This window comes from Nicotiana tabacum, chromosome 12 (assembly GCF_000715075.1).
Source record: "Nicotiana tabacum cultivar K326 chromosome 12, ASM71507v2, whole genome shotgun sequence".
Lineage (NCBI taxonomy): Eukaryota > Viridiplantae > Streptophyta > Magnoliopsida > Solanales > Solanaceae > Nicotiana > Nicotiana tabacum.
In genome coordinates, this window is record NC_134091.1 from 6,095,544 (window position 1) to 6,118,638 (window position 23,095).

General features: G+C 38.1%; 1 protein-coding gene across 2 annotated transcripts; it reads right to left on the reverse strand.

Annotated features, from left to right (window-relative positions):
* Positions 1-9,173: 9,173 nt before the first annotated feature.
* Positions 9,174-22,855, reverse strand: LOC107759824 (uncharacterized). Of its 2 annotated transcripts, none has more exons than XM_075226087.1 (5): positions 22,535-22,855; positions 22,310-22,421; positions 11,853-11,926; positions 11,189-11,716; positions 9,174-10,458 (listed from the first exon to the last, which is right to left on the reverse strand). In XM_075226087.1, exons 1-5 carry the CDS (start codon positions 22,730-22,732, stop codon positions 10,438-10,440), a joined length of 933 nt encoding a protein of 310 aa, XP_075082188.1. In that variant the 5' UTR covers positions 22,733-22,855; the 3' UTR covers positions 9,174-10,437. The 2 variants fall into 2 exon arrangements, with proteins under 2 accessions (XP_075082188.1, XP_075082187.1); XM_075226086.1 differs by having other exon boundaries at positions 9,174-10,463; positions 22,535-22,854.
* Positions 22,856-23,095: the final 240 nt, after the last annotated feature.

A 23,095-nucleotide genomic window follows, 5' to 3' on the forward strand; every position in this document is an offset into this window, starting at 1 on the left:
AGTAGCAATAGTAATAGCAATAGCAAACGCAATAGCCACAAACAGTAACACGACATGGTACTAGAAAACCGAAGCGGAAAATAGTACTAAAACAACCCTAATACTGGCATTCTAAGAATCGAAGACAATGTACTAGTCAATTAGACCTAATAAACCTGGAACATATCAGAAAAATATATGACGACCTATTACCCTTCTGTTTGACCAAAAAGTTTCAAGCCTTTTTATTAAACTGATTAAATAAGAAGATATGAGGTAAATCCTAGTCAGAGATAATTTATTCTAGATCTGAGATAGAAGACAGGAATAAACAAGCATAGGTGAACGTAAAATTTGATTACAGCCGCGATTGGATTCCATAATGTAATAAAAGGAAGATGGCTTCAATAATATCAAATGATAGCGAAGAATACATAAAGGAAGAGAATCACCATTCTTAAACAAGATAGACCTCCATATATTAGATAGAGTTGAACTACAAATAAAAATGTCAGGATCCTGAGATTCATCCCCTTTTTGGCGAAGAGCCTAAGAGGATGGAACCTCCTCTCCTTTATAGGGATATGTATCTATATCTATGTTCCCATCAGCCCCCCTTTTCTTATTCTCTCTCATAATATTTATATAAAACACTTCCCTTACCCATCGGTCCTTAACCGGAGTACCTAAGTTCTTGGAATATCCTCTAGAGTATTTTTCTGAAATGTCTAAGTTCGAACTAGCCGTTCGGGCCGAACTGAGTGCTCGACCTCGACCGTAGCTGAATCGTTCGCTGATATATTGCTTCCTGTACATGACTTCGGTTTGTTTGACTCCTGATCATTCTTCCTTAAGTAGAATTCCTTTGATCAGATTTTGACCTATACAGTTAGTCCCTCCGCCTATTGGGGTCATCTTTGGACGAGTTTGATAGGCGGACTACGCCAGTTTGCGAGTTGAGAAATCTGAGCATCTGGGTCGAGAGGCGAACCCTTCATAGCGAGATGACGATGTGATCCTTCGAGAGCCATACCTGACTGTTACATCAGTTTGAAATAACGTCAAATTGTTATGCGTCATTATGGTGCATGTTCCCTATACGTTACGTCGTTTTCTGTGCCTCTTCTGTTTTGGAGTTGATGTGGCGGCGTTTGGTTTTCCCTCTCAGGGTGCTTGTATTCTTATAAATAGAAAAAGAGAACTTCTCGTTTGGGTTGCTGTGTTTACTATAAATCATTCAAAAAACTCTAGGCTTTTCCTTCCTCCCTCTTCAGATTTTTACGTCTCCGTCTCTCTTCTTTTGATGTTTCTTGCCATTGTTACCCCCTCCACCTTAGCACTTATCATCTACATAACCAAAGAAAACATGGCTAGTGCACCTTCTAACTCCGGTAGATTCGCCGGTACCGTTGCGTCGGAAACGGATATGCTCTCCCATGAAGAAGGGATAGCCATTGTATAAGATGAGAATTTTCCCACAGTGGATGAGATAATTCCACGCTCGGGGAAAACTAGGACTGATTTCAAGAGCTTACATGACGCCGATCCTGAGCCCGTCATTTTCGTAATGGATGTTGCGGTGCTTGTTGCGCTTAAGGCTACTGGAGGATTCCTAACCATGATGAACTCATTCATGCGGGTAATGACGTCGTGCAGATACATCGCCCAGGGTATTGCGCGTTTTATGCATAGCCGTTTGTCATCGGTTACACACATCCCCTTCCTTCCCTGGCGGAGGACTTCTGTCGCTATTATGGGGTGTGCTCGGCTCAGCTATCTTCGTATATATACAAGCTCTTTATCATGCTCACCAAGTACGTGGAACTGGCCGGCCGGAGGATTTCTCTTCATCACTTGCTTCATCTCTTCGTACCCAATTTTTATAGGGGTACTATAATACATCTTCGTCATTGAGGGATCAAAAACTTGGTGGTGAAGATGGATGATAAGAACAATGGTTGCTTTTGAGAGAACTTCTTCTTTGTGAGGACGGAACACGTGGTGTCAAATCCTAATGGATTTCCTGAGGAGTGGAATTATGCCCGTAATATTTAATATATATATATATATATATATATATATATATATATATATATATATATATATATATATATATATATATATATATCGGCTTCTCATTGTCTCCATCTGGTGATCTGATTGTTCTTCTTTTTCCCTTTTTCTCTATTTTGCAGCAGATGAGGAACCTCCTCCGCTAGTCGCTGACATTTGTGAGCGGGTGAGCCAGGTTTTGCCCCATACGATGGGATTCGTGAATGGTTGACGTTCCACGAGAGATTCGGGCGTAGACCTTCTGCTAGTGAGTCATCTCGTCTTGCCCTTGGTCACTTTGCCCTTTGTTCTATATTTTCTTCCCCCTATTTCCTCTTTGGTTTAAGCTTCTCTCGTTGGTAGGTCGCCGGATCACGAGGAAGGCGTGGGCCCCCATGCCTGCTTTTCGTCAGTCGAGTCTCTCTACCGGACCTGCACCGATTGTGGCTGCAAGTGAGAACATTAAAGCCGCTGCTACTTTACAGACTACGACCCCTCCTAGACTCGACCGTCGTGAGGTCGCTCGTCAGGCGGACGCTCTGATTCCCGCAGTTCATTTGGTGGACGAATCATCTCAGGACGATGGCGAAGAGGCTCCATTAAAGAGGCGGAGATTAAGCGCTGATAGGGTACCCAGGACCGAGGGCCTTCGAGGGGCGATCCCATGTTGGTAGTGTCTGAGCCTGCTGGTGATGCCAATTTAGATGAGGAGACCGTATCCCCCTCGGGCGTGGAGATGGTGCCTGTTTCTGGCGTGGGGGAGTCTACCGTGGTAGGAGGCAGAGCCCGGAGGCTTCTGTGATCATTCCGAGTGGTCCATCGACTTCACAACGGGCCCATGTTCCCTCTTCAGCCAGAGAGAGGGCAAAGGGCATGGTTATAGATGACTATGAATCCAGTTCAGATATTGACCCCGAGGACATAAGCATGTTTGAGGTGGCGTTCACTCGGGTGGAGACGGTAACAGATAATTCCTTCCACGTGATCGAGATTTTCCAGATTGCGATTTGTTGGAGGACACGGTGAGCCTGGTCCCCAATTTTCCCTTTTTTGTTCCGCTACTGAAAGCAGGGCCCTTCAGGAGATCAGCGATACTGGCCTATCATGGGGCGTAGCCGGCATGACATTGAGGGTGAGTTTATTACTTTCTTCATTTTACGTCTTCCACTCTAGCTGACTTTCTCTCTTCTTTCTTCAGACTTTCATTTTGGAGATGGAGAGTATCCTCCGTGAGGAGAGGCGGGCTGTCACTTTTCAGAAAATAGTTTCAAAGTACCACCGATACCGTGACAAGTGCCGTAAGATGCATACACGACTCAGGGCAGGCGACATTCTTCAGTCCCTTAGGGAGGAGTTGGAGCAGAAGGACGAGGACGTGATACAATGCATTGGCAAATGCAACAAACTTGAGGGGCTGCTTACGGCTAAAGAAGAAGAGCTCGAGTTGGGCAAGGATATTGCGGCTGAGTGTGTTGATCTTCAGGCGAAGGTGGTGGCCCTGCGGGCGGAACTTGAGCAGAGTGCCACTAGAGTCCCCGGTCTAAGTGTTGAATTGGCGGAGAAGGTGACTGAGTTAGAAAGGAAGGCGACCGAGCTGGAGAGGGCTGAGGGAGACCGAGTAGCGGCCTTGGAGAGGGCTGCGACACTGGAAGATACTATCCGTATTCTCAAGTCTAAAAGTGCAACCGAGATGAAAAAGGACGCTCTGAGAGAGGCACGACTTGATGAGCGAATTGGCGGGCTTGAGAGAGACGTCTCGAGCCTGGGTGATCAAATTGCTGCTCTCGAGGCTGAGAGGGCGCAATTGTTGGCTTTGACTCCTCCTGCGTCCGTCTCTGTTGATGTTCCTCGCCCTCTGTACGAGATGTGGATCCACGTTGAGGCTCAGCGGGATATATATAAGGGCTTGTTGGCAGCAGAGAATGTTCCTGAAGCCGCTTTCAAAGAAGCTCGTGTTAAAGCGCGTGAGGCCCGGCTTGCATGTGGCTATGACCTCGCGACACCGGAGGCCGGTGGAGGCGATGAGGCCAAGGACGGGCTTGCCTTTGATGATGAACATTCTGATCGAGAGGGTGACGATGGAAGTGAAGCCGCTGAACCAAGCTGGGAGAGAGATGACGCCGTGGATGGGAATAATGTTGAGTGAGCTTTTGTACTTAACTTTTCCTCCTGTATTTTGTTTTTCTGTACTTAGTTAGTTGGGTGGGGGGCTCCTTTTGGCCCTTTGTAAGATGCTATTTTTCTTTTGAATGGAACAGTTGATTTGTCCTTGGTTGTACGTCTTTGGCCTTTCTTTCTCTTTTCTTTTTGAATTTCTAGGATCTTTTTGCAATAAGTCCCTGACTTTCGGTAGTTAATTCGAGCAAGGTTGAATTTGACTTGCCAATTCGAGCGAGGTCGAATTTAGACTTGTTGATTCGAGCGAGGTCCAATTTGACTTGTCAATCCGAGCGAGGTCGAATTTAGATTTGTTGATTCGAGCGAGGTTGAATTTAGACTTGCTAATTCGAGCGAGGTCGAATTTAGTCTTTCTAATTCGAGCGAGGTCGAATTTTTCTTGCTAATTCGAGCGAGGTCGAATTTGACTTGCTAATTCGAGCGAGGTCGAATTTAGACTTGCTAATTCGAGTGTGGTCAAATTTAGACTTGTTGATTCGAGCGAGGTCGAATTTGTCTTGCTAATTCGAGCGAGGTCGAATTTGACTTGCTAATTCGAGCGAAGTTGAATTTAGACTTGCTGATTCGAGCGAGGTCGAATTTGTCTTGCTAATTCGAGCGAGGTTGAATGTACATTTGTTGTGTTGGCGAGATGTGTAAACTTGGTGGAGTTGCGTAAGAGTTCCATATGTTGCTTCGCTTACTCATTTATTGGAGAATACTACATGTTGTTGTACGGTCCGTACATACATTCAAGGAGTCCCAGTCTATCTATTCCTTTCATCGCTTAGCTTGGAGAGGTAGTTGATAGGCCGGGCGATGAATGTCTCGCTCAAGCTTCAGGACATCTCGATGTATGTACGGGATCGAATTTTAGCTAGTTATGTCGTCGCATAGTGGCTTTGGCGAGCGCGTGGGTGAGTTTCACACACTTGTGTTCTGTTTGCATGTTGGAGAGATTCGTATATTTTCTGGGCTGGTGACCCAGTCCCAGTCTATACATACTTTTCTTTTATGGCGTTGAGTACCAACTTATTAGAGGGGGGGGGGGGGTCGCTCGACCGTTGCTTGCAAGATGATATGGTGTGGAGCGTTTTCTTGGTGTGCTATTTTGATGTCGTTTGTTCCATGTTCGTGTATCGGTGAGTATGCCCATGTTCTTGTCCCACTCTAAAAAGAAATAAGGCCAAACGAAATCGTTTGTTACCTCGACTGATTGGTTGACGAGTGTGAGGGAGCGACCATGTTCTCTTCTTTGGCTATGTTTCATAGCTGCTATCATTAGTTGAGCTAATATTCACCGAACTCGGATGACATCTTGTGGGTCTTTGGCTTGGTGTTTTTTCTGTCTCCGCTACTTGGGTCTGGAAAGTCCCTTCAATCTGATTGGCAATGAACTGAGAGTGCTAGCTCCAGATCCGATCTCAGCCTCATACTTAGCTTCGACGTTAGTTGAATCTGGGCACCTTGTGGGATGATGACTTACTTCACCCGTTGGGATCTCGAGTTCAAGTCTCAACCCGATCCAGTCCCGAGAGCGTGAAGATACAAAAACATAGGCTGCACCACAAGCATACAGGCGAAAGGATAAAGTTACAACGAACAGGAAGTAGAACTAGAACCAAGTTTAGATCTAGAGGAAACTAAAACTTTGGCTAGGAAATACCCACAGACGGCGCCAAATTGTTTGACCAAAAAGTTTCAAGCCATTTTGTTAAACTAATTAAATAAAAAGATATGGGGTAAATCCTAGCCAGAGATAATTTATTCTAGATCTGAGGTAGAAGACAAGAATAAACAAGCATAGCTGAACGTAAAATTTGATTACAATCGCGATTGGATTCCATAATGTAATAAAAGGAAGATGGTTTCAATAATATCAAATGATAACAAAGAATACATAAAGGAAGAGAATCACCATTCTTGAACAAGATAGACTTCCATATATTAGATAGAGTTGAACTACAAATAAAAATGCCAGGATCCTGAGATTCATCCCCTTTTTGGCGAAGAGCCTGAGACGATGGAAACTCCTCTCCTTTATAGGGATGTGTGTCTATATCTATGTTCCCATCAGCCCCCTTTCTTATTCTCTCTCATGATATTTATACAAAACACTTCTCTTACCCAGCGGTTCTTAACCGGAGTACCTAAGTTATTGGAATATCCTCTAGAATATTCCCCTGAAATGTCTAAGTGTCGGACTAGCCATTCGGGTCGAACTAAGTGCTCGACCTCGATCGTAGCTGAATCGTTCGCTGATATATTGCTTCCTGTACATGACTTCGGCTTGGTTGACACCTGGTTGTTCTTCCTTAAGCAGAATTCCTTTGATCGGATTTTGACCTATACACCTTCTACCCTAATCTTCAACCTCCATACCCTCATGTCAAAGGCCATGTCCTCGATAAGCTGAAGTCGCTAGGGCTACTTATCGGGCGGATTGGGAGGTTATTTACTATTAAAGGTTTGGCTTATCGGTTATCGACTTTTAAATGTATTAATCCACTAGCCACTCGATAAAGCTATCGGGTGGATTGGTATCAGTTTAGCTCTTATCAGACGGTTTATCGGCCTAATTCAATCAAGATAAAATAAAATTTAGTCTCTGTATGTTTAAATAGGTGGTCGACGTACTAAGAAGGACGAAGCAGAAGAGACACCGTGATAGGTAAATCATCTGTCTAAAATCTTATTTATGTTTATGCACACCTTAGTCCATGTGAAAGATTTCCAATTGACCGTTGTTAAAACAAATGTTTGTCATGCTTAGAATTCTAGGATGCCTTAAAACCCAAGCAAAGTTGATGAAGCAGTGGTGTAACTGGTGTTGGTATATTATTTCAGACATCAAATTCTGTCTTTTGTCACAGTTAGATGACTCCTTTTATTTGGCTTTATTTTATTCTAATCCACTTTGATAGAGTACTGGAGGAAGAAGGGTTTTTGATTATTTAATATATATATGGATAAAAATAAATTTTATATGTATATATATATTCTTAACGAGTTAAGCGGATTATCCGTTAAGAAAATTGAATAATCCGCCCCCAAACCGATAAGTCGTTAATAAAAAATTTTAATATGTTCCCCGTCCGTTAAACTGTTAACACGATACTAATAAACCATTAAGCTTCGGTTTCGATTCGGTTTTGAACACCCCTAGAAGTCGCGTCATATCATGCCTGATCATAAATATGTACTTATATTTATAAAAAAAAACATAAGTTCAAATCTTAAATCCTAAATTAAATATAAATCTTAAATTGGTCTTACGCTTTTCTAATTAATTAACCAAAAAGGCTGGTTGAATTGTAGCTAGGGGTGTCAATGGTTTGGTTCGACCGGTCATTTTATAAAATTTATACCATATCAATTTTTCGATTATTTTATTATATATAACCAAAATTAGACTTTTCTAAACCGTCCCAATCATATCAGTTTATCTTCGATATTGGTACGGTTCAGTTAATTTTCGGTATTTAAATATCATGTAAAATTCACTAGTAGAAGTAGAATGCAATAACATATGTTCTTTTATAGGACTTAACAAAACTCTCTAGACATTTTTATTGTTTAAACTGATGAATTAAAAAAAAAATGAAAGATGGCTAGAGTATATATCCATCAACTATTCTACAATAACGTAAAAGGCAAGGAAATATAAATCACACGAGTGGAAAGATATTAACCAAGCTGAGACTCAAGAATAAAGTCTATATTCAATACATTGTAGCTTGTTATAAATGCAAACTATATGAAAGGAAACATATTCAATACATTGTAGTTTGCTACTCATAATCGCTAGAATACTTTGTATCTTGCTAATGAAGTTTAAGTAGAAGTAGCACAATAAGTTTTAGGAAATAGTATTTTGCGTTTAATTACTTGTTGGCTTGTAACCGTTTTCATAATTCCAAGCCCCAAAAAAAATTATATTATTTTTAAACTTACTATATAAATATATTTTTCACATGTAAAATTTATTCGGTACGGTTCGGTATTTTTTCGGTTTATTTTCAAAAAATAAAAAATTTACCCTAATTATCGGTGCAGTTATAGATTTATATAAAACCTACAGTTTCTTTAAAAAAAACCCTAAAAATCGATTCGGTCGGTTTAGTCGACTTTTGAATATCCATTGACACTCCTAATTGTAGCCTCTTCTGCTGTGTTTAGACGCCTTCACTTTCCTAATGAAGTTTAATAGCCTCATCTGCAGCACTAAGATAGTGATTATAATCAGAATATAACTTTAGACTTAATCGGTAAGAAATACCTCTTCAAGTGGAAGTGAGACACCAATCATACTTTAACAGTTAACTTTACACAATGATCAGATCCAACACTTTTGAACGAAAACATCAACGGACTCTATGAAAAAAGAATATATCCTTTGCTTTTTTTATTTTGCCCATTTGCTTACTGTCATCTTCGAATCAATCCCCTCTCTCAAAAATGTATGAATCCAAAAGAAAGGACGGTTTTCAATTGGAATCCAAAAGGCTAGAATTTATACCATAACTTATGACCCATGTTGGAAGCAGAATTTTCGCCAAAGGAGTTTAAAAAAAAAAGGTAAACACACAAAAAAATAAGGGGATTCAACATCTAATATATGCCGACAAAAAAATTTAACCTTATATAAACGATGCAATTTTTGGACGAAAGAGGTTCGGTTTAACCTCCTTTCGCGTGCCTAACTCTGCCCCTGCTTATGTCCACACGTCGAATCTATAATTTAAATTTGATAGGTTTTTATTTTTAAGGGTTTCAACGCTGAATCATCCTATGTTTGAAAATACTAGCTCAGAATTTAATACTTGACAAAAATTTATGTGATTTTTTACGTATATATTTATGTTTCGTCCCGGAAATACCGAATTCAATTGAACCGCTTAAAATAAGCTCCATCTGTCTCTGACCATAAAGTAGACAACACCTTTCTTTCTCTATATATAATCACATATTCCCCTTTGCTCCATATAGTCTTCAAGAAAAACCAAGGAAACCAACCTTGAGAGAATTCTGATTTCATCAGAAAAGAATTATATTTTGAGATTATGGGTTGGTTCATAGGAGAAAGGAGAGGGGTTAGTTGGAGAGATCAAACTCTAGAGTCAATATCAGCACCTCCTTTACCCTTAATAGTTTTATTTGGGCTAGTGATTTTCTTGATTTCTATGAATACTTATTCAGAGTATAAGGCAACAATAGAAAGATCCAAAGCTAGTTTGAAGTTGTTGTCTATCTTATTGCCTTTTCTTGTCATTCTTTTGGTGTATATCTTGCTTAATAGTAACAGATGGTTTTATCCAGTTGGATTTTCAAGGCCAGTTATATACCATTTGGCTAGCCAAGAAGGAGGCTCACCTTGGGGTTTGGTTTTGCTTTTGGTGCTACTTTTGGTCATGGTTCATTATCAAGATTCATTTCAATCTACTTGGTTTCGTATACTTTGAAGAAATGTTACCCTGGATGACAGACAGGGCGCGCTGTCAGTTTTCCGATACGAGATATCCTATCTTACGATCAGGCGAGGCAGAAATTATTTAGTTTGTTATATTACTATATACACCTTTTACATCTCTTCACAAACTCCTTTGGCAAAAGATATAACTTCTACACGATTAGGATTAATATGATTAGGTGCCTTAGTGTATTAACCTACCATGATTTGGAGTTGAACTGTTTCTCATTTGTTTAGATATCTTATATATAATACTTTTTCCTATTTGTTGCAGATATCGATTATTTCACCAGATACCTGTTATCTTATATATTTTTTCTTGTTTGGGGGGTTGGGAGGTTGGAGGGGGGGGGGGGGACGTTTGAGGAGAGAGTGGATGTCAAAATTGCCACTTTGATGGTGCAACAGGAAAAGAAAACGAGAGTATGCACAAATCTAATAACTCATCATCATTCACTGATCAGTAAAGTCGTCAATTTCAACAAAAATCTTGCAACTGAAATTAACGTGCCTCTGAATTAATTGGTTACATCAACAAGTAATGTAGTCTAAATTTACTATTACATAGCTTTGAAAGAAGAAAAAAGGGAATGATAATACAAGGGTCAAAATACAAATGACCAAGATCCCAAACAAACATATACACCAAGAATCTACTCATCTAATATAGTTACAGCTTGAAGTTCGGTTGACGAGGTCATATCACAAGAGGAGATGAAGTTTTTAATTTAGGTACCTTAAATGAGGATGTGAATAGTTTTGGAGCACCTGAGATACTATCACCAGCTTTTCGTTTTGAACTTCTCTGTCCCAACAAAAACTATCTATCAGCTTACTGAAGACATATTTCTCCGATATACTAGCATGCTCTTGAGATGATATAAAACAACAGTAATCTGTATTTATACATTTGAATTCAAATCTAGGTTAACATATGCACATGCATTTGTCAAAATATCATGGATGTCATCTATCGACGGAGACACTAGCCCCACAATTAAGAAAAGACAGAGCACACAGCAATGTCCGAGTTACTATGGCCGTGCTAGCATGTTATCCACACAATAGAGGAATCGTCTTTTATAATACAAGTCATAACTGGTAGGTTGATCCTTGAATCAGAAGAGCGGTTTACGGCAGGCACAGAGAACATGCTAGCACAAGGACCATATCAAGTCATTTTTATCAAGGTAAATTCTGCAAAAAATCAAGTTAAGAAAAGATGTCCAGGATGTCAAAAGGAATGCTAATACGTTCAATGACATCTCAGTTATTTCTTTTCCTTTTTCCTTTACAAAGTGAGAAGATCTCCTTTTACCAGATTAGATCCACAGAACAACAAACATCTATATGCATTACAAGAATAACCTATTCTACAATATCAGAAAAAGGGAGCAGTTTCTTGAATCCAAGAGAATGACAAACTTCATACGCAGGATACGCCTCAAAGAAGAACAGCATTAACATCGACAAATTATGTAACACAGGACTTCTGCAAAATAGTTTCTTCTAAAATTAAGACGAGATTACCTTTTCAAGAGCTTGTGAAGATTGTGGTTCTTCCTTGAAAGTTACAGTCTTCCGATCCGTTCTGTGCTTCGGAGGTTCTGATGCGGATGTGAATTGACGCAACAAAGGAGTGACGGAGGCACTTCCGGACTTCTTTAGCAACTCTAGTTCTCTGGAAAGTTTGAATAGCTCTTCACTCTTTTTGACGAGGCCAGATTCCAGTTTGGCAATTTCAGTTTTTAACGTAGCAATTGTTTTATCCTTATCAGTGTTGGATGATTGTAGTTCCTCAATGTTACTCATAAAAGCACGTATTTTCTCATTTCCAAGCTCAATTTCAGTACGTTTGCTCCTCAATTGCTCATTCATGTCATGCTCCAGTTTGTTATATTGGTTCCAAATGAAATTCTTCTCTGCCAAGAGAGCAGAAATCTCAGAATTTTTCTCTGAAGTGAGCCTCTCATTTTCAGTTCTCAGCCTTCTCACCTCATCTTCCCATGCCTTGTTTCTTGTCTCTGCTTTTTCATTAGTAGCAGTCCTTGGTACATCCTATGAATCAAATTGAATGTTCATATGACTTATCTTCTAGTTTTGTCAATGAGCAGCGGTGGCAAATGATAACTACAAACTTACAATGAAATCAGAAACAAAATTCATGCAAGAAAAAGCAATCGAAACAACATACATTTGGCTCTGAGCATTTATGAGACCGGTAGTCAAGCAATTCTCTGAAGTCCGCCAGTAGACTATCTGCATCTTCTGCATTTTTTAGGTGAAAATTGAGTTAGCCCCAAATTGAATGCTGGGATGGCTAACACTTAAAATATCATGTTTACTCTGTAACAGTGAAGGCTACATACCTGGGGGCGGGAGCAAGTTTTTTCAAGAATAAAACCATCTAAAACAGCCAATATTCCCAAAAATTTAGTAATCCCGGGGTGGGGGTGGGGTAAGGTATGTGTACACACTACCCCCAGAACCCACTTGTGGGAACTCACTGGGTTTTTTGTTGTTGTTGTTGGATTTGGTTTCATTGAGCTTGTAAAAAACCATTAAACAGAAGTCTTCTTAAGGGTCATTGGAAATTAAATCAGAACTGAACTGAGAGCCATATACATAAAGAAGTGTGTGTATGTATCAGATATGTGGTTGCATGATTATTATTTTTCGCAAAAAGAAAGTTTAATAGCCTGTTTGGCCAAGTTTCTCCAAAGGTCAAAAGTGCTTTTTCCCAAAAATACTTTTTTTTCTCAACTTAAGGTGTTTGGCTAAGCTTTTTTGGAGGAAAAAAGTGCTTTTGGGAAGAAGCACGGCTGAGGAGCAGAAAAAAGTAGCCTCTTCCCAAAAGCAGAAACAGTTTTGACTTTTCTTTTTAACAAAATATAGTATATACCAAAATAACCTTACTTATTTTAAACCTAATACTTAGGATATTAATGTATAAGTATTTCTTCTTATTTTTAGGATAGCTTTCTAATATGTAGTGACTTTAGGGGCGGATGCTTTTATATTTGTTGAATGATTTTTAATATATTTAAATTGTCTTAAAAGAATTAAAGTACTTTTTAATTTTATTTCATGTTTACTTAAATAAAATGAAAAAAAATTGATTATTTTCTTTAATAACAAATATTTGAGATTGTTTATTTACTTATAATATTAACTAATAAGTAATCCATTCATGTCCTTATTCGTGATTTGATACTTAAAAGCACTTCTTGAAAAGCTTGGCCAAACACAAATTATTGGCCAAAAGTGTTTTTTAGAGTGATTAGCCAAACACACTATAAGGGGTCGTTTGGTTGAAAAGAAGTTATCCCGAGATTAGTTATTCCACCTTTCCATGGGGATAAAAAAACACTACAATCCCGGGATAACTAATCTCGGGATTAATTATACCACAATTTTCTCCAAACCAAACATGGGATAAACTCTTCTTAAATTTAATCCCGGAACTAATTATTCCTTATCCCTCATACCAAACGAGCCCTAAGTGTGCCATGAGGTGAAATGCAAAGAGAAATTTTTAGAACAAGAATTGAAATGTGTTACAAGTGAGGTGACTTGTTGCAGATAGCACATCAGACTAAAATAGCAGAAACAAGTAGTTTTATACTCTTATTTCAGTTTGGAAATCATCGAGATTGGAGTCAGTCAGAGAAAGTGAGTCAGGTAGAAGCAACAAAAGAAGTAACATGCAGTTTATCCAGACTCTCTGTACTGAAAGTTCAACCACTCATGTCAATCCCTCGCCCAGAGGTCTCTTTTCTTTCTTATTTTTCTCCTTCCTTCCCTCCCTCACGTGACACAGAAAAAATCATGTACCTATTTTCTTATAAAGAGACACTCTCTAGCCTTTCTCTCATTTGGGTTAAAGACTTCGTTCAAAGAGCTAAAAGCATTCTCTACATACGAAAGCACCAAGTACATTTGCTTATGAAAGAAGAGCAGCTTATTCTGTAACAGATTTTCAACCTCCCTTCGGGAAGTAAGAGCAATTTTCCCTTGCCTTGAGCCAGTTCCAGTCATGAGATGACTTTTCCCTTACTCATTTCATTCACAATCTCTCTCTGCTCACCGCTCTCCCTGTGGGTCAACTCTATAAGTAGTGGTTTGTGGCTAAGGAGGCTAGTCTCACTCATTCCAACATAACAAAAGAGGGGATTTCAGCTTTTCTAGTAAGTACCCAATGTGTGAAGAGCACTCTGAAGATGTTGGCCCCCTATTTTTGCATTGTAGAATTACTAGTCAGCTGTGGAGCATGTTTCTCACAATCCTTGATATGTGTTTGAACCATGCCAAAATCCACTAAGGAGCTACTGCTGTAAGATAGTTTGTTATTGGCAAGTTGGAAGTGGGATTTTTCCCACATCGGAACTTTCTGTGCCTGTTATGTGAAACACCTTCGAGACCGACCTTACTCGTACCATGCCTGTTAGCCTCGGAACTGATCATTATGAAATAACACTTAACAGGCACGAGTTTGTCTCAACATGCACGAGACTGACTCAACAGGCACGAGATTGTCTCAACAGGCACGAAATCCTAGAGTTAATTATTTTTAACAGTAAAATCAAATTTATTTGAATTTTAAATTCAAAATTCGAATAAATAGTCGTGTCTGTTTGTGAAACAAGACATCCTTTCTGAAAGGGTCTGTTGGTTGCCTATAAATACACAAGAATTCCAACAAAGTAAAATAGAAAATCACAAGTGTTACTGCATGCTTTGTTGTATCCTGAAGAGAATCGTTTTGTATTTTTCCTAAATTAGTATACAGGCGATAACTCTTTAAGGACAGTCGATTTTCACGCCTCAAAGCCAATTTGATTATTTTATATCTAACAATCTTAAAGAGTTATCCTGCTATGGAGAAATTGATGTCTGTTGTTGAGAATCCGAAGGAGTTCATCAAACTTGATCGCTTTGATGGAACGAACTTTACCCGTTGGAGAGACAAGATGATATTCTTGTTGTCCGCTCTCAATATCTACTATGTTCTTGATTATGCCTTGCCTCCAATGCCTGAGCCCACAACAGAAGATTCTGACGTAGTCAAGGAAGAAAGGAAGAAACGAGAACATGATGAACAGTTGTGTCGCGGCCATATTCTGAATACTTTGACAGATCGACTCTATGATCTTTACTGCAATCTGAAGTCACCAAGAGAAATTTGGACTGCTCTACAAACTGCATACCAGAATGAAAAACGAGGTATTGACAAATTCTTGGCTCTGTAGTACTTTGAATTTAAAATATTTGATACTAGGCCTATAATGGATCAAATTCATGAACTGCAAATCTTAATATCAAAACTAAGTGATCTTGAAACAAAAATTCCTGATGCACTTCAAATAGGCGCTATTCTTTCGAAATTGTCTTCCTCTTGGAATGACTATAGAAAGAAAATCCTACATTCTATGGATAAAATGACTGTGGAACAATTTCGTACTCACATTCAAATTCAAAGTGAGACTCGTGCTCGTGATGCTATTAGTCAGCCTTCGAGTTCCGCAGTCAATTTTGTCAATCAGAATGGTTCAGGAAGTGGGAACAAACATCTTAAAGTTTCCAAAAAGTCTTCTTTTAAAAAGAGAAAGAACTTTAGCTGTCATCATTGTGGAAAGAAAGGCCATATGATTCGGGACTGCAGATATAGAAAGGCAGGAATAAATTTCAATGCAGGCAATACCGAAAAGTCTAGAAAGATTGAAAAATCTGGAAATTCTGAAAAGGCAAACATAGTGGAAAATTCTGCCCAAGGACTGGTTGTCATGGTTTCCGCAATGCAAATTGGTATGGTCACAGAGTTGAATGTGGCTACCGCTGCTACAAAAACTCAAGACTGGTGGCTAGATTCGGGTGCTACTATTCATGTCTGTTATGACAAGAAGATGTTCAAGACATATGCAGAAGTGCAGGATTCTGAACAAGTCTTGATGGGAAACCACGTTGCGGCAGATGTTGCTGGAAAAGGAAGTATTGAGATTAACTTCACATCTGGCCAGAAGTTAACGTTACTGAATGTGTATCATGTTCCTGATATGAAGAAAAACTTAATGTCCGCTGCTTTGCTGTCAAAGAAAGGCTTCAAGATAGTTATTGAGTCTGATCATGTAATAGTGTCTAAGAATGGTGTTTTTGTTGGAAAAGGTTATAACTGTAACGACATGTTCAAATTGAGTATTAATGAAATAAATTATGTTTCTGCTTACATCGTTGAGTCTGATTCTTGTTTATGGCATGCTAGACTAGGACATTTAAATTTTGGCTCTTTGAATTATATGTCCAAAAATGGTTATATCTCATGTAAAACTCAACATATAAAATGTGAAATTTGCATAAAAGCAAAGATGACAAAGAAACTATTTCGTAAAGTTGAAAGATCCACAGAACTATTAGATTTAATTCATTCAGACTTGTGTGAATTAAATGGAGAATTAACTAGAGGAGGCAAAAGATATTTTATTACTTTTATAGACGACTTCTCTAGATTTACATGTGTTTACCTACTTAGAACTAAGGACGAAGCTTTTCAAAAGTTTAAAGAATACAAGTCTGTTGTGGAAAATCAAAGGAGTAGGAAAATTAAAATTATTCGAAGTGATAGAGGCGGAGAATATTTTCCTAACGAATTTAATAAGTTCTGTGAAGAGCATGGCCTAATACATCAAATGAGTGCCCCTTATACTCCTCAACAAAATGGGATAGCGGAAAGGAAAAATAGAACTCTGGTGGATATGGTTAATGCTGTGTTACTTAATGCACATTTGCCACATAATTTATGGGGTGAAGCACTACTAACTGCATGTTATATTTTAAATAGAGTGCCTTCAAAGAGTATGCATATTTCGCCTTATGAGCTTTGGAATGGTAGAAAACCAAATTTAAATTATTTTAAAGTGTGGGGGTGTATATCCTATTATAGAGTACCTGACCATCAAAGAACAAAATTGGGTCCTAGAGGAATTAAGAGTGTTTTTATAGGATATGCACAACACTCCAAATCTTATAGACTGCTACATCTAGAATCTAATGTCATTATAGAATCTATACATGTTGAATTTATTGAAAATAGATTTATAAATGACAATGTTGATGAAATGACTGAAATAAATGAAAAACGTATTGATGCTAATAAATTGTCGCTTCCTGAAATTATTAAAACTAAGGAAAGAAGTGATGATATGCAGATAGAACCAAGGAAAAGCCAAAGAATAAGAAAGGAAAAACATCTTGGTTCTGATTTTATTTCTTCACAATCTATAGTATTTCTTGTTGAAGGAGATAGGACAAACGTTTGTAATCAAATTCCAATTGTATTAAATGTTGAAGAAGACCCAAAGACGTTTCAAGAAGCAATGTCTTCTAGAGACGCTGCTTTTTGGAAAGAGGCCATTAATGATGAAATGGACTCAATTATATCCAACAACACTTGGGTTTTGGTTGATCTTCCTCTTGGATCAAAACTTATAGGTTGTAAGTGGGTCTTTAGGAGAAAGTACAATACAGATGGTTCCATCCAAACCTTCAAAGCAAGATTAGTTGCAAAAGGTTTCACTCAAAAGGAAGGCATAGACTATTTTGATACATATGCTCCTGTTGCAAGAATAACATTCATTAGAGTCCTTTTATCCTTGGCCTCTATCTATGATCTTTACGTACATCAAATGGATGTTAAAACAGCCTTTTTAAATGGGAACCTTAGTGAAGAAATATATATGCAACAACCTGAAGGTTTTGTTCTTCCGGGAAACGAGAAGAAAGTTTGCAAATTGATAAAGTCTCTTTATGGTCTTAAACAAGCGCCTAAATAGTGGTATGAAAGATTTGATAGTGTAATACTATCAACCGGATTCGTACATAATAATGCAGACAAGTGCATTTACTCTAAATTTACAAAAGAATATGGAGTAATAATTTGTTTATATGTCGATGACATGCTGATTTTTGGTACGAATCTACAAGGAATTATCGAGACCAAAAAGTATCTAACCTCAGTTTTTAAAATGAAGGATTTAAATGAAGTTGATACTATTTTGGGAATCAAGGTCAAAAGAGATAACAAGCAAGTGACTTTGTCACAAGCACATTATATAGATAAAATCCTTACTAAATTCAGTCATTTAGGAATAAAGGGGTATAATACTCCTTATGATTCTAGTGTTAAGCTAACTGCAAATACTGGAAGAGCAGTAGCACAGTTGGAGTATGCAAGTGCGATAGGTAGTATGATGTATGCAATGCATTGCACTAGACCCGACATTGCATTTGTTGTTTGTAAACTTTCAAGGTTTACCAGTAATCCAGGTAATGATCATTGGAAAGCAATAAGTAGAGTACTTGGATATTTAAAATATACAAAGCACTTAGGCATTTGCTATAATGGTTTTCCTAATGTATTAGAGGGATATTATGATGCAAGTTGGATTACAAGTGTTAATGATAATAAATCCACATCAGGATGGATATTTACTCTAGGCGGTGGAGCCATTAGTTGGGCATCCAAGAAACAAACATGTATTTCCCATTCTACTATGGAATCTGAATTTATTGCATTAGCAGCTGCGGGAAAAGAAGCAGAATGGCTGAGGAATATGTTACTTGATATAAAGTTGTGGCCACAACCTATGCCATCCATTTCCATATTCTGTGATAGTGAGACTACAATGTGTGTTGCTCACAATAAAATATAAAATGGGAAATCGAGACATATAAGCTTGAGACATGCTTATATAAGAGAATTAATTACAAATGGAGCTATAGCTATAATATATGTGAGATCAAATAAGAATTTGGCTGATCCACTTACGAAGCCATTAGGTAGAGATGTAGTACAACAAACTTGTGGAGAGATGGGGCTGAGACCCTTAAATTAAATACAAGGAATGGGAACCCCACTTTGAGTTAATATACACTCTAACAATATAAGTTCAATGGGTAATAACAAGTTACTTGTATTGTTTAAGCACTGATTTCCTCTTTAGGAGCCCTAATTCTAATGTACTACTTACTGTTATATGAGGAGTTAAGGAGTTGTTAAATGCTTGTTATAACAGGGGCATAAAGACAAACTCCAAAGTGCATACTGTTACATGAAGAGGTTGATTAATCTTAATGGAATTATTAATGTCTGGAGTAACAGGGACATATAACTAATTCCACCTATATGAATATTGAAGTGGTGCCGCTTCTAGCAAGATTTAAAGGGTTGATCTTGTAAATATTCATGAATTCAGGATGAGCACATGGCCGTAAACGTGCTAAAGCGAATACTGGATTTTCTAAGCTACTAGATAACACTGTGTGTGTGGTACTTTCGGTTTTGGCACAAGGAGTTGTGGTTCAAATCTTAAGATACCATTAACTTCGTCAAAACTTTAATATACTTACACTAAAGGAAAGTTCAAATCTGTAAAAGATACTTTCAATTATTCACAAGTGTTATGAAGCGAAATAACAAACTAGTGGGGGATTGTAAGATAGTTTGTTATTGGCAAGTTGGAAGTGAGATTTTTCCCACATCGGAACTTTCCGTGCCTGTTATGTGAAACACCTTCGAGACCGACCTTACTCGTACAGTGCCTGTTAGCCTCGGAACTGATCATTATGAAATAACACTTAACAGACACGAGTTTGTCTCAACAGGTACGAGTTTGTCTCAACAGGCACGAGACTGACTCAACAGGCACGAGACTGACTCAACAGGCACGAGATTGTCTCAACAGGCACGAAATCCTAGAGTTAATTATTTTTAACAGTAAAATCAAATTTATTTGAATTTTAAATTCAAAATTCGAATAAATAGTCGTGTCTGTTTGTGAAACAAGACATCCTTTCTGAAAGGGTCTGTTGGTTGCCTATAAATACACAAGAATTCCAACAAAGTAAAATAGAAAATCACAAGTGTTACTGCAGGCTTTGTTGTATCCTGAAGAGAATCGTTTTGTATTTTCCCTAAATTAGTATACAGGCGATAACTCTTTAAGGACAGTCGATTTTCACGCCTCAAAGCCAATTTGATTATTTTATATCTAACAACTGCAATGTTGGAATAAAGAAGGGTTGTGCAAGAAATCACAGAAGACTTGGAATACCATCCCTCAATCCATTTGGTGGGCTGTTTGGCTTAAAAGAAATTACAGAACTTTTGAAGGCCATAGGAGAAATTTACATAGCCTTAAACAAAGATGTATTTTTTGCTAGCTTTTTGGTGCCACTTGTTTATTGCACAGGATGTTGATGCAATTTTAGATACAATAGGGGGATCAGCACAATCTGTAATTGCGTCTTGTCACACTGTCTTAGTGCAATAACAACAACAACATACCCAGTGTAATCCCACAAATGAGGTCCGGTGAGGGTAGTGTATATGCAGACCTTGTCGCACTGGCTTAATGCAAGCATTTACATAATCTTTGATTACTTACAATAACAAACTCAGTGTACTCCCCAAAGTGGGGTCTGAGGATAGTAGTGCATATGCAGTCTTACTCTTACTTCTACCTTGTGAAGGTAAAGATGTTGTGATTACTTAATAAAAAGAAAAAGCGAATTAACACAAGCCCTGACACATAGTCATGGGACCCTAACAAGAAATTGAAAGAAACATGCTAGTATCCATTCCAATACAATTTATACATGTATTCTGTTTTGAGATGTTCCAAAATGATTAACATTGTTCCCTTAATAATATCATTTTATACAACTTCAAATAGCTCAAATTCTTTTTATGGTCCAATGGAACCATACATACTATAGTAAGGGGAAACCAATATGGAAAACCACATTTAATCAAGCATCCTGGATGGTAAGCAAGATTTTCAAGGCAAAAGGTCCTCTAATGAATGCAGGTTATACTGAACAAGACATACAGGAATTAGAATCTTTCTCTATCGAAGCAATGTACAAGACACTGCTGGGGAACATCCTAAGGTGGAGTGGAGAAGATTAGTTGCAACAACAAAGGATCTCCAAGATGGATCTTCAACATGAGATTGATTGCGCATGGCAGGCTATACACTAAGGATAGGCTGGCCAATTGGGGAATGATTGAGGACCAGACTTGCCCACTTTGCAATGCAGCACCAGAGACCATCAGTCATTTATTCTTCCAGTGTTCAACATCTGCAGCAATATGGAACAAAATTCTCCGGTGGCAAGGTATAGGAAGACAAGCACGACCATGGGAGGAGGAGCTACAACGGGCTATACTTCATCAAAACGGGAAGAGCACCAGTGCTGAAGTATACAGGATGAGCCTTGCAGGTTGCTTATACTATGTATGGCAAGAGAGAAACTACAGAAGTTTTCGACAAGAAGAGAGACCAACACGCATCATTGTGAAGCTGATCATACAAGATATTTTTGTGAGAGGGGATTTACACCCTAAGATAGCTAGGAAGTTACTAGTGTTTAAATTTAACACTGGCTAAGGGATGTATGTCAAGGCATAGGTAGGAGAAGTGGAGTATTGGGGAACTATATCACAGGGGCAATGTCCAGTGGATATAGGGATAGGTTTCTGTTTATAGCGCTGTAAATATTTACAAGTGGTAGTAAAATTCCTTTAATTACCAAAAAAAATAGCTCAAATTCTATAATAACTCAAATATTAATATTTGATGCAATATTTTCTCTATCAAAATAATGTTTTAACCATTACTTTAACATTCTTTTCCACTACCACTAATATAATATACAAGTCAAATTAACATCTTAAATTCCATGTCCAATCAACAACCGTTATTTCAAAAATAGGTTGAACAACATTGAATAAGAAAAAGAAATTGCATGTTCAAGCTCCACTATCAAATTGATTATCTTAAAAGCACCATCGTTTAGGCAGTCACTGGATTTTGTGGTTCACACCAAGCACAACCATAGGCACGAAATTAAGCTCTTGAAAATAAACAAGGTAGTAACTAAGAAATTGCATAAGCGCTACTAGGTAAAATTAGGAAAGGACAACTCCACAGGAAGTGAAAGTTATCATGTTTGAACTCTGCATTGCAATAAAGAACTCTACTATTTTTCTTATAACCAAGAAATCCCTGAGAGAGCTAGTAGCACACGGTGCGAAAAGCGATGGATAATGCGCCCACCTCTCTAGCCTTCTCCACTTAAGTACTAGGGTGCAATAAAGAATTATATTTCCTCCCTACTTTAAATTAAGCGCATTGGGAAATAATGGTAAGAAAATAAAAGATCCAAAATTTGCAATAAAGTTTTTTTTTATAACCAAAAAATTCCCTAGAGCTAGTGGCACATGAAGCAAAAATTGATTGGGATGATGGGTCCGTCCCTCCAGCCTTCTCCACTTCAATACAACAACAACAACAACAACAACAACAACCCAGTATAATCTCACTTAGTGGGGTCTGGGAAGGGTAGTGTGTATGCAGACCTTACCCCTACCCTAGGGTAGAGAGACTGTTTCCAAATAGACCCCGGCATCCTTCCCTCCAACAACTTCCCACCTTGCTCTTGGGGAGACTCGAACTCACAACCTCTCGGTAAAGAACTATATATTTTCCTACCCTATTTTAAACTAAGAGCATCAGGAAATAAATGATACGAACAAAAAATTTCCAAAATTTGCAACAGTTTTTTTTTTTTTTTGTGGGCACAAATGCAACTCACCGAACTTCTTTTTGTACATAACAGCATCCCGTTTCTTCAAAACAGCAAAACGCTCTGCTTTCGCTCCCTCAACAATGTGCTCCATCTCCTGAACTATGAAATCCTGCTTCATCTGCAAAACCCAATTTTTAACCCAACTTTACCAAAAAAACCCCTAAATTCAAACCAATCAAAACCCTAAATTAAGTTTAAAAAAATGCAAAACCAAAGAAAATGAAAAGTGACCTGGAAAATTTGTTCTTGATAGCTATAACCATCATTTACCCATCGATCATGCAGTAACTTTACACGATCTTCAAGAATTTTTCGGTCTTTGGCGAGATATTCAAGATGTGTCTGCTGTGATTTTATTAAATCGAATAAAAGGTTGAACACATTGTTCCAGATCTTTCTTTCCGAACTACTTCCTTTAGGCTTTGCCATTGAAGAGATAGATGGAGTTTGAAAGGAGAAAATGATTTCTTAGGTTCCTTTGAGTTAGAGAGAGCAGTGGAAATGTAGGACCGTTAAGAGTTCGAAAATTTGCTCAACGGTAAAATAAAGCTTATGCTTTCTGAAACGCCAGATTGAAAAGATAGGAGCGTAAGGCTTGGGTTTGGGCCTCCACTGCTTCCTTTTGGGCCCTTGTAAGATTATCTTTACACAAATGGCCGGCCGGATTTACTATTTACTTTTCTTAGCTGGTAGATGGAGTATTGATTATACACTAACTATACATAATTATACACATATTTAACATAAATTATATATATTTTATATATTTAATGGTTATTTTTAATTTAAGTG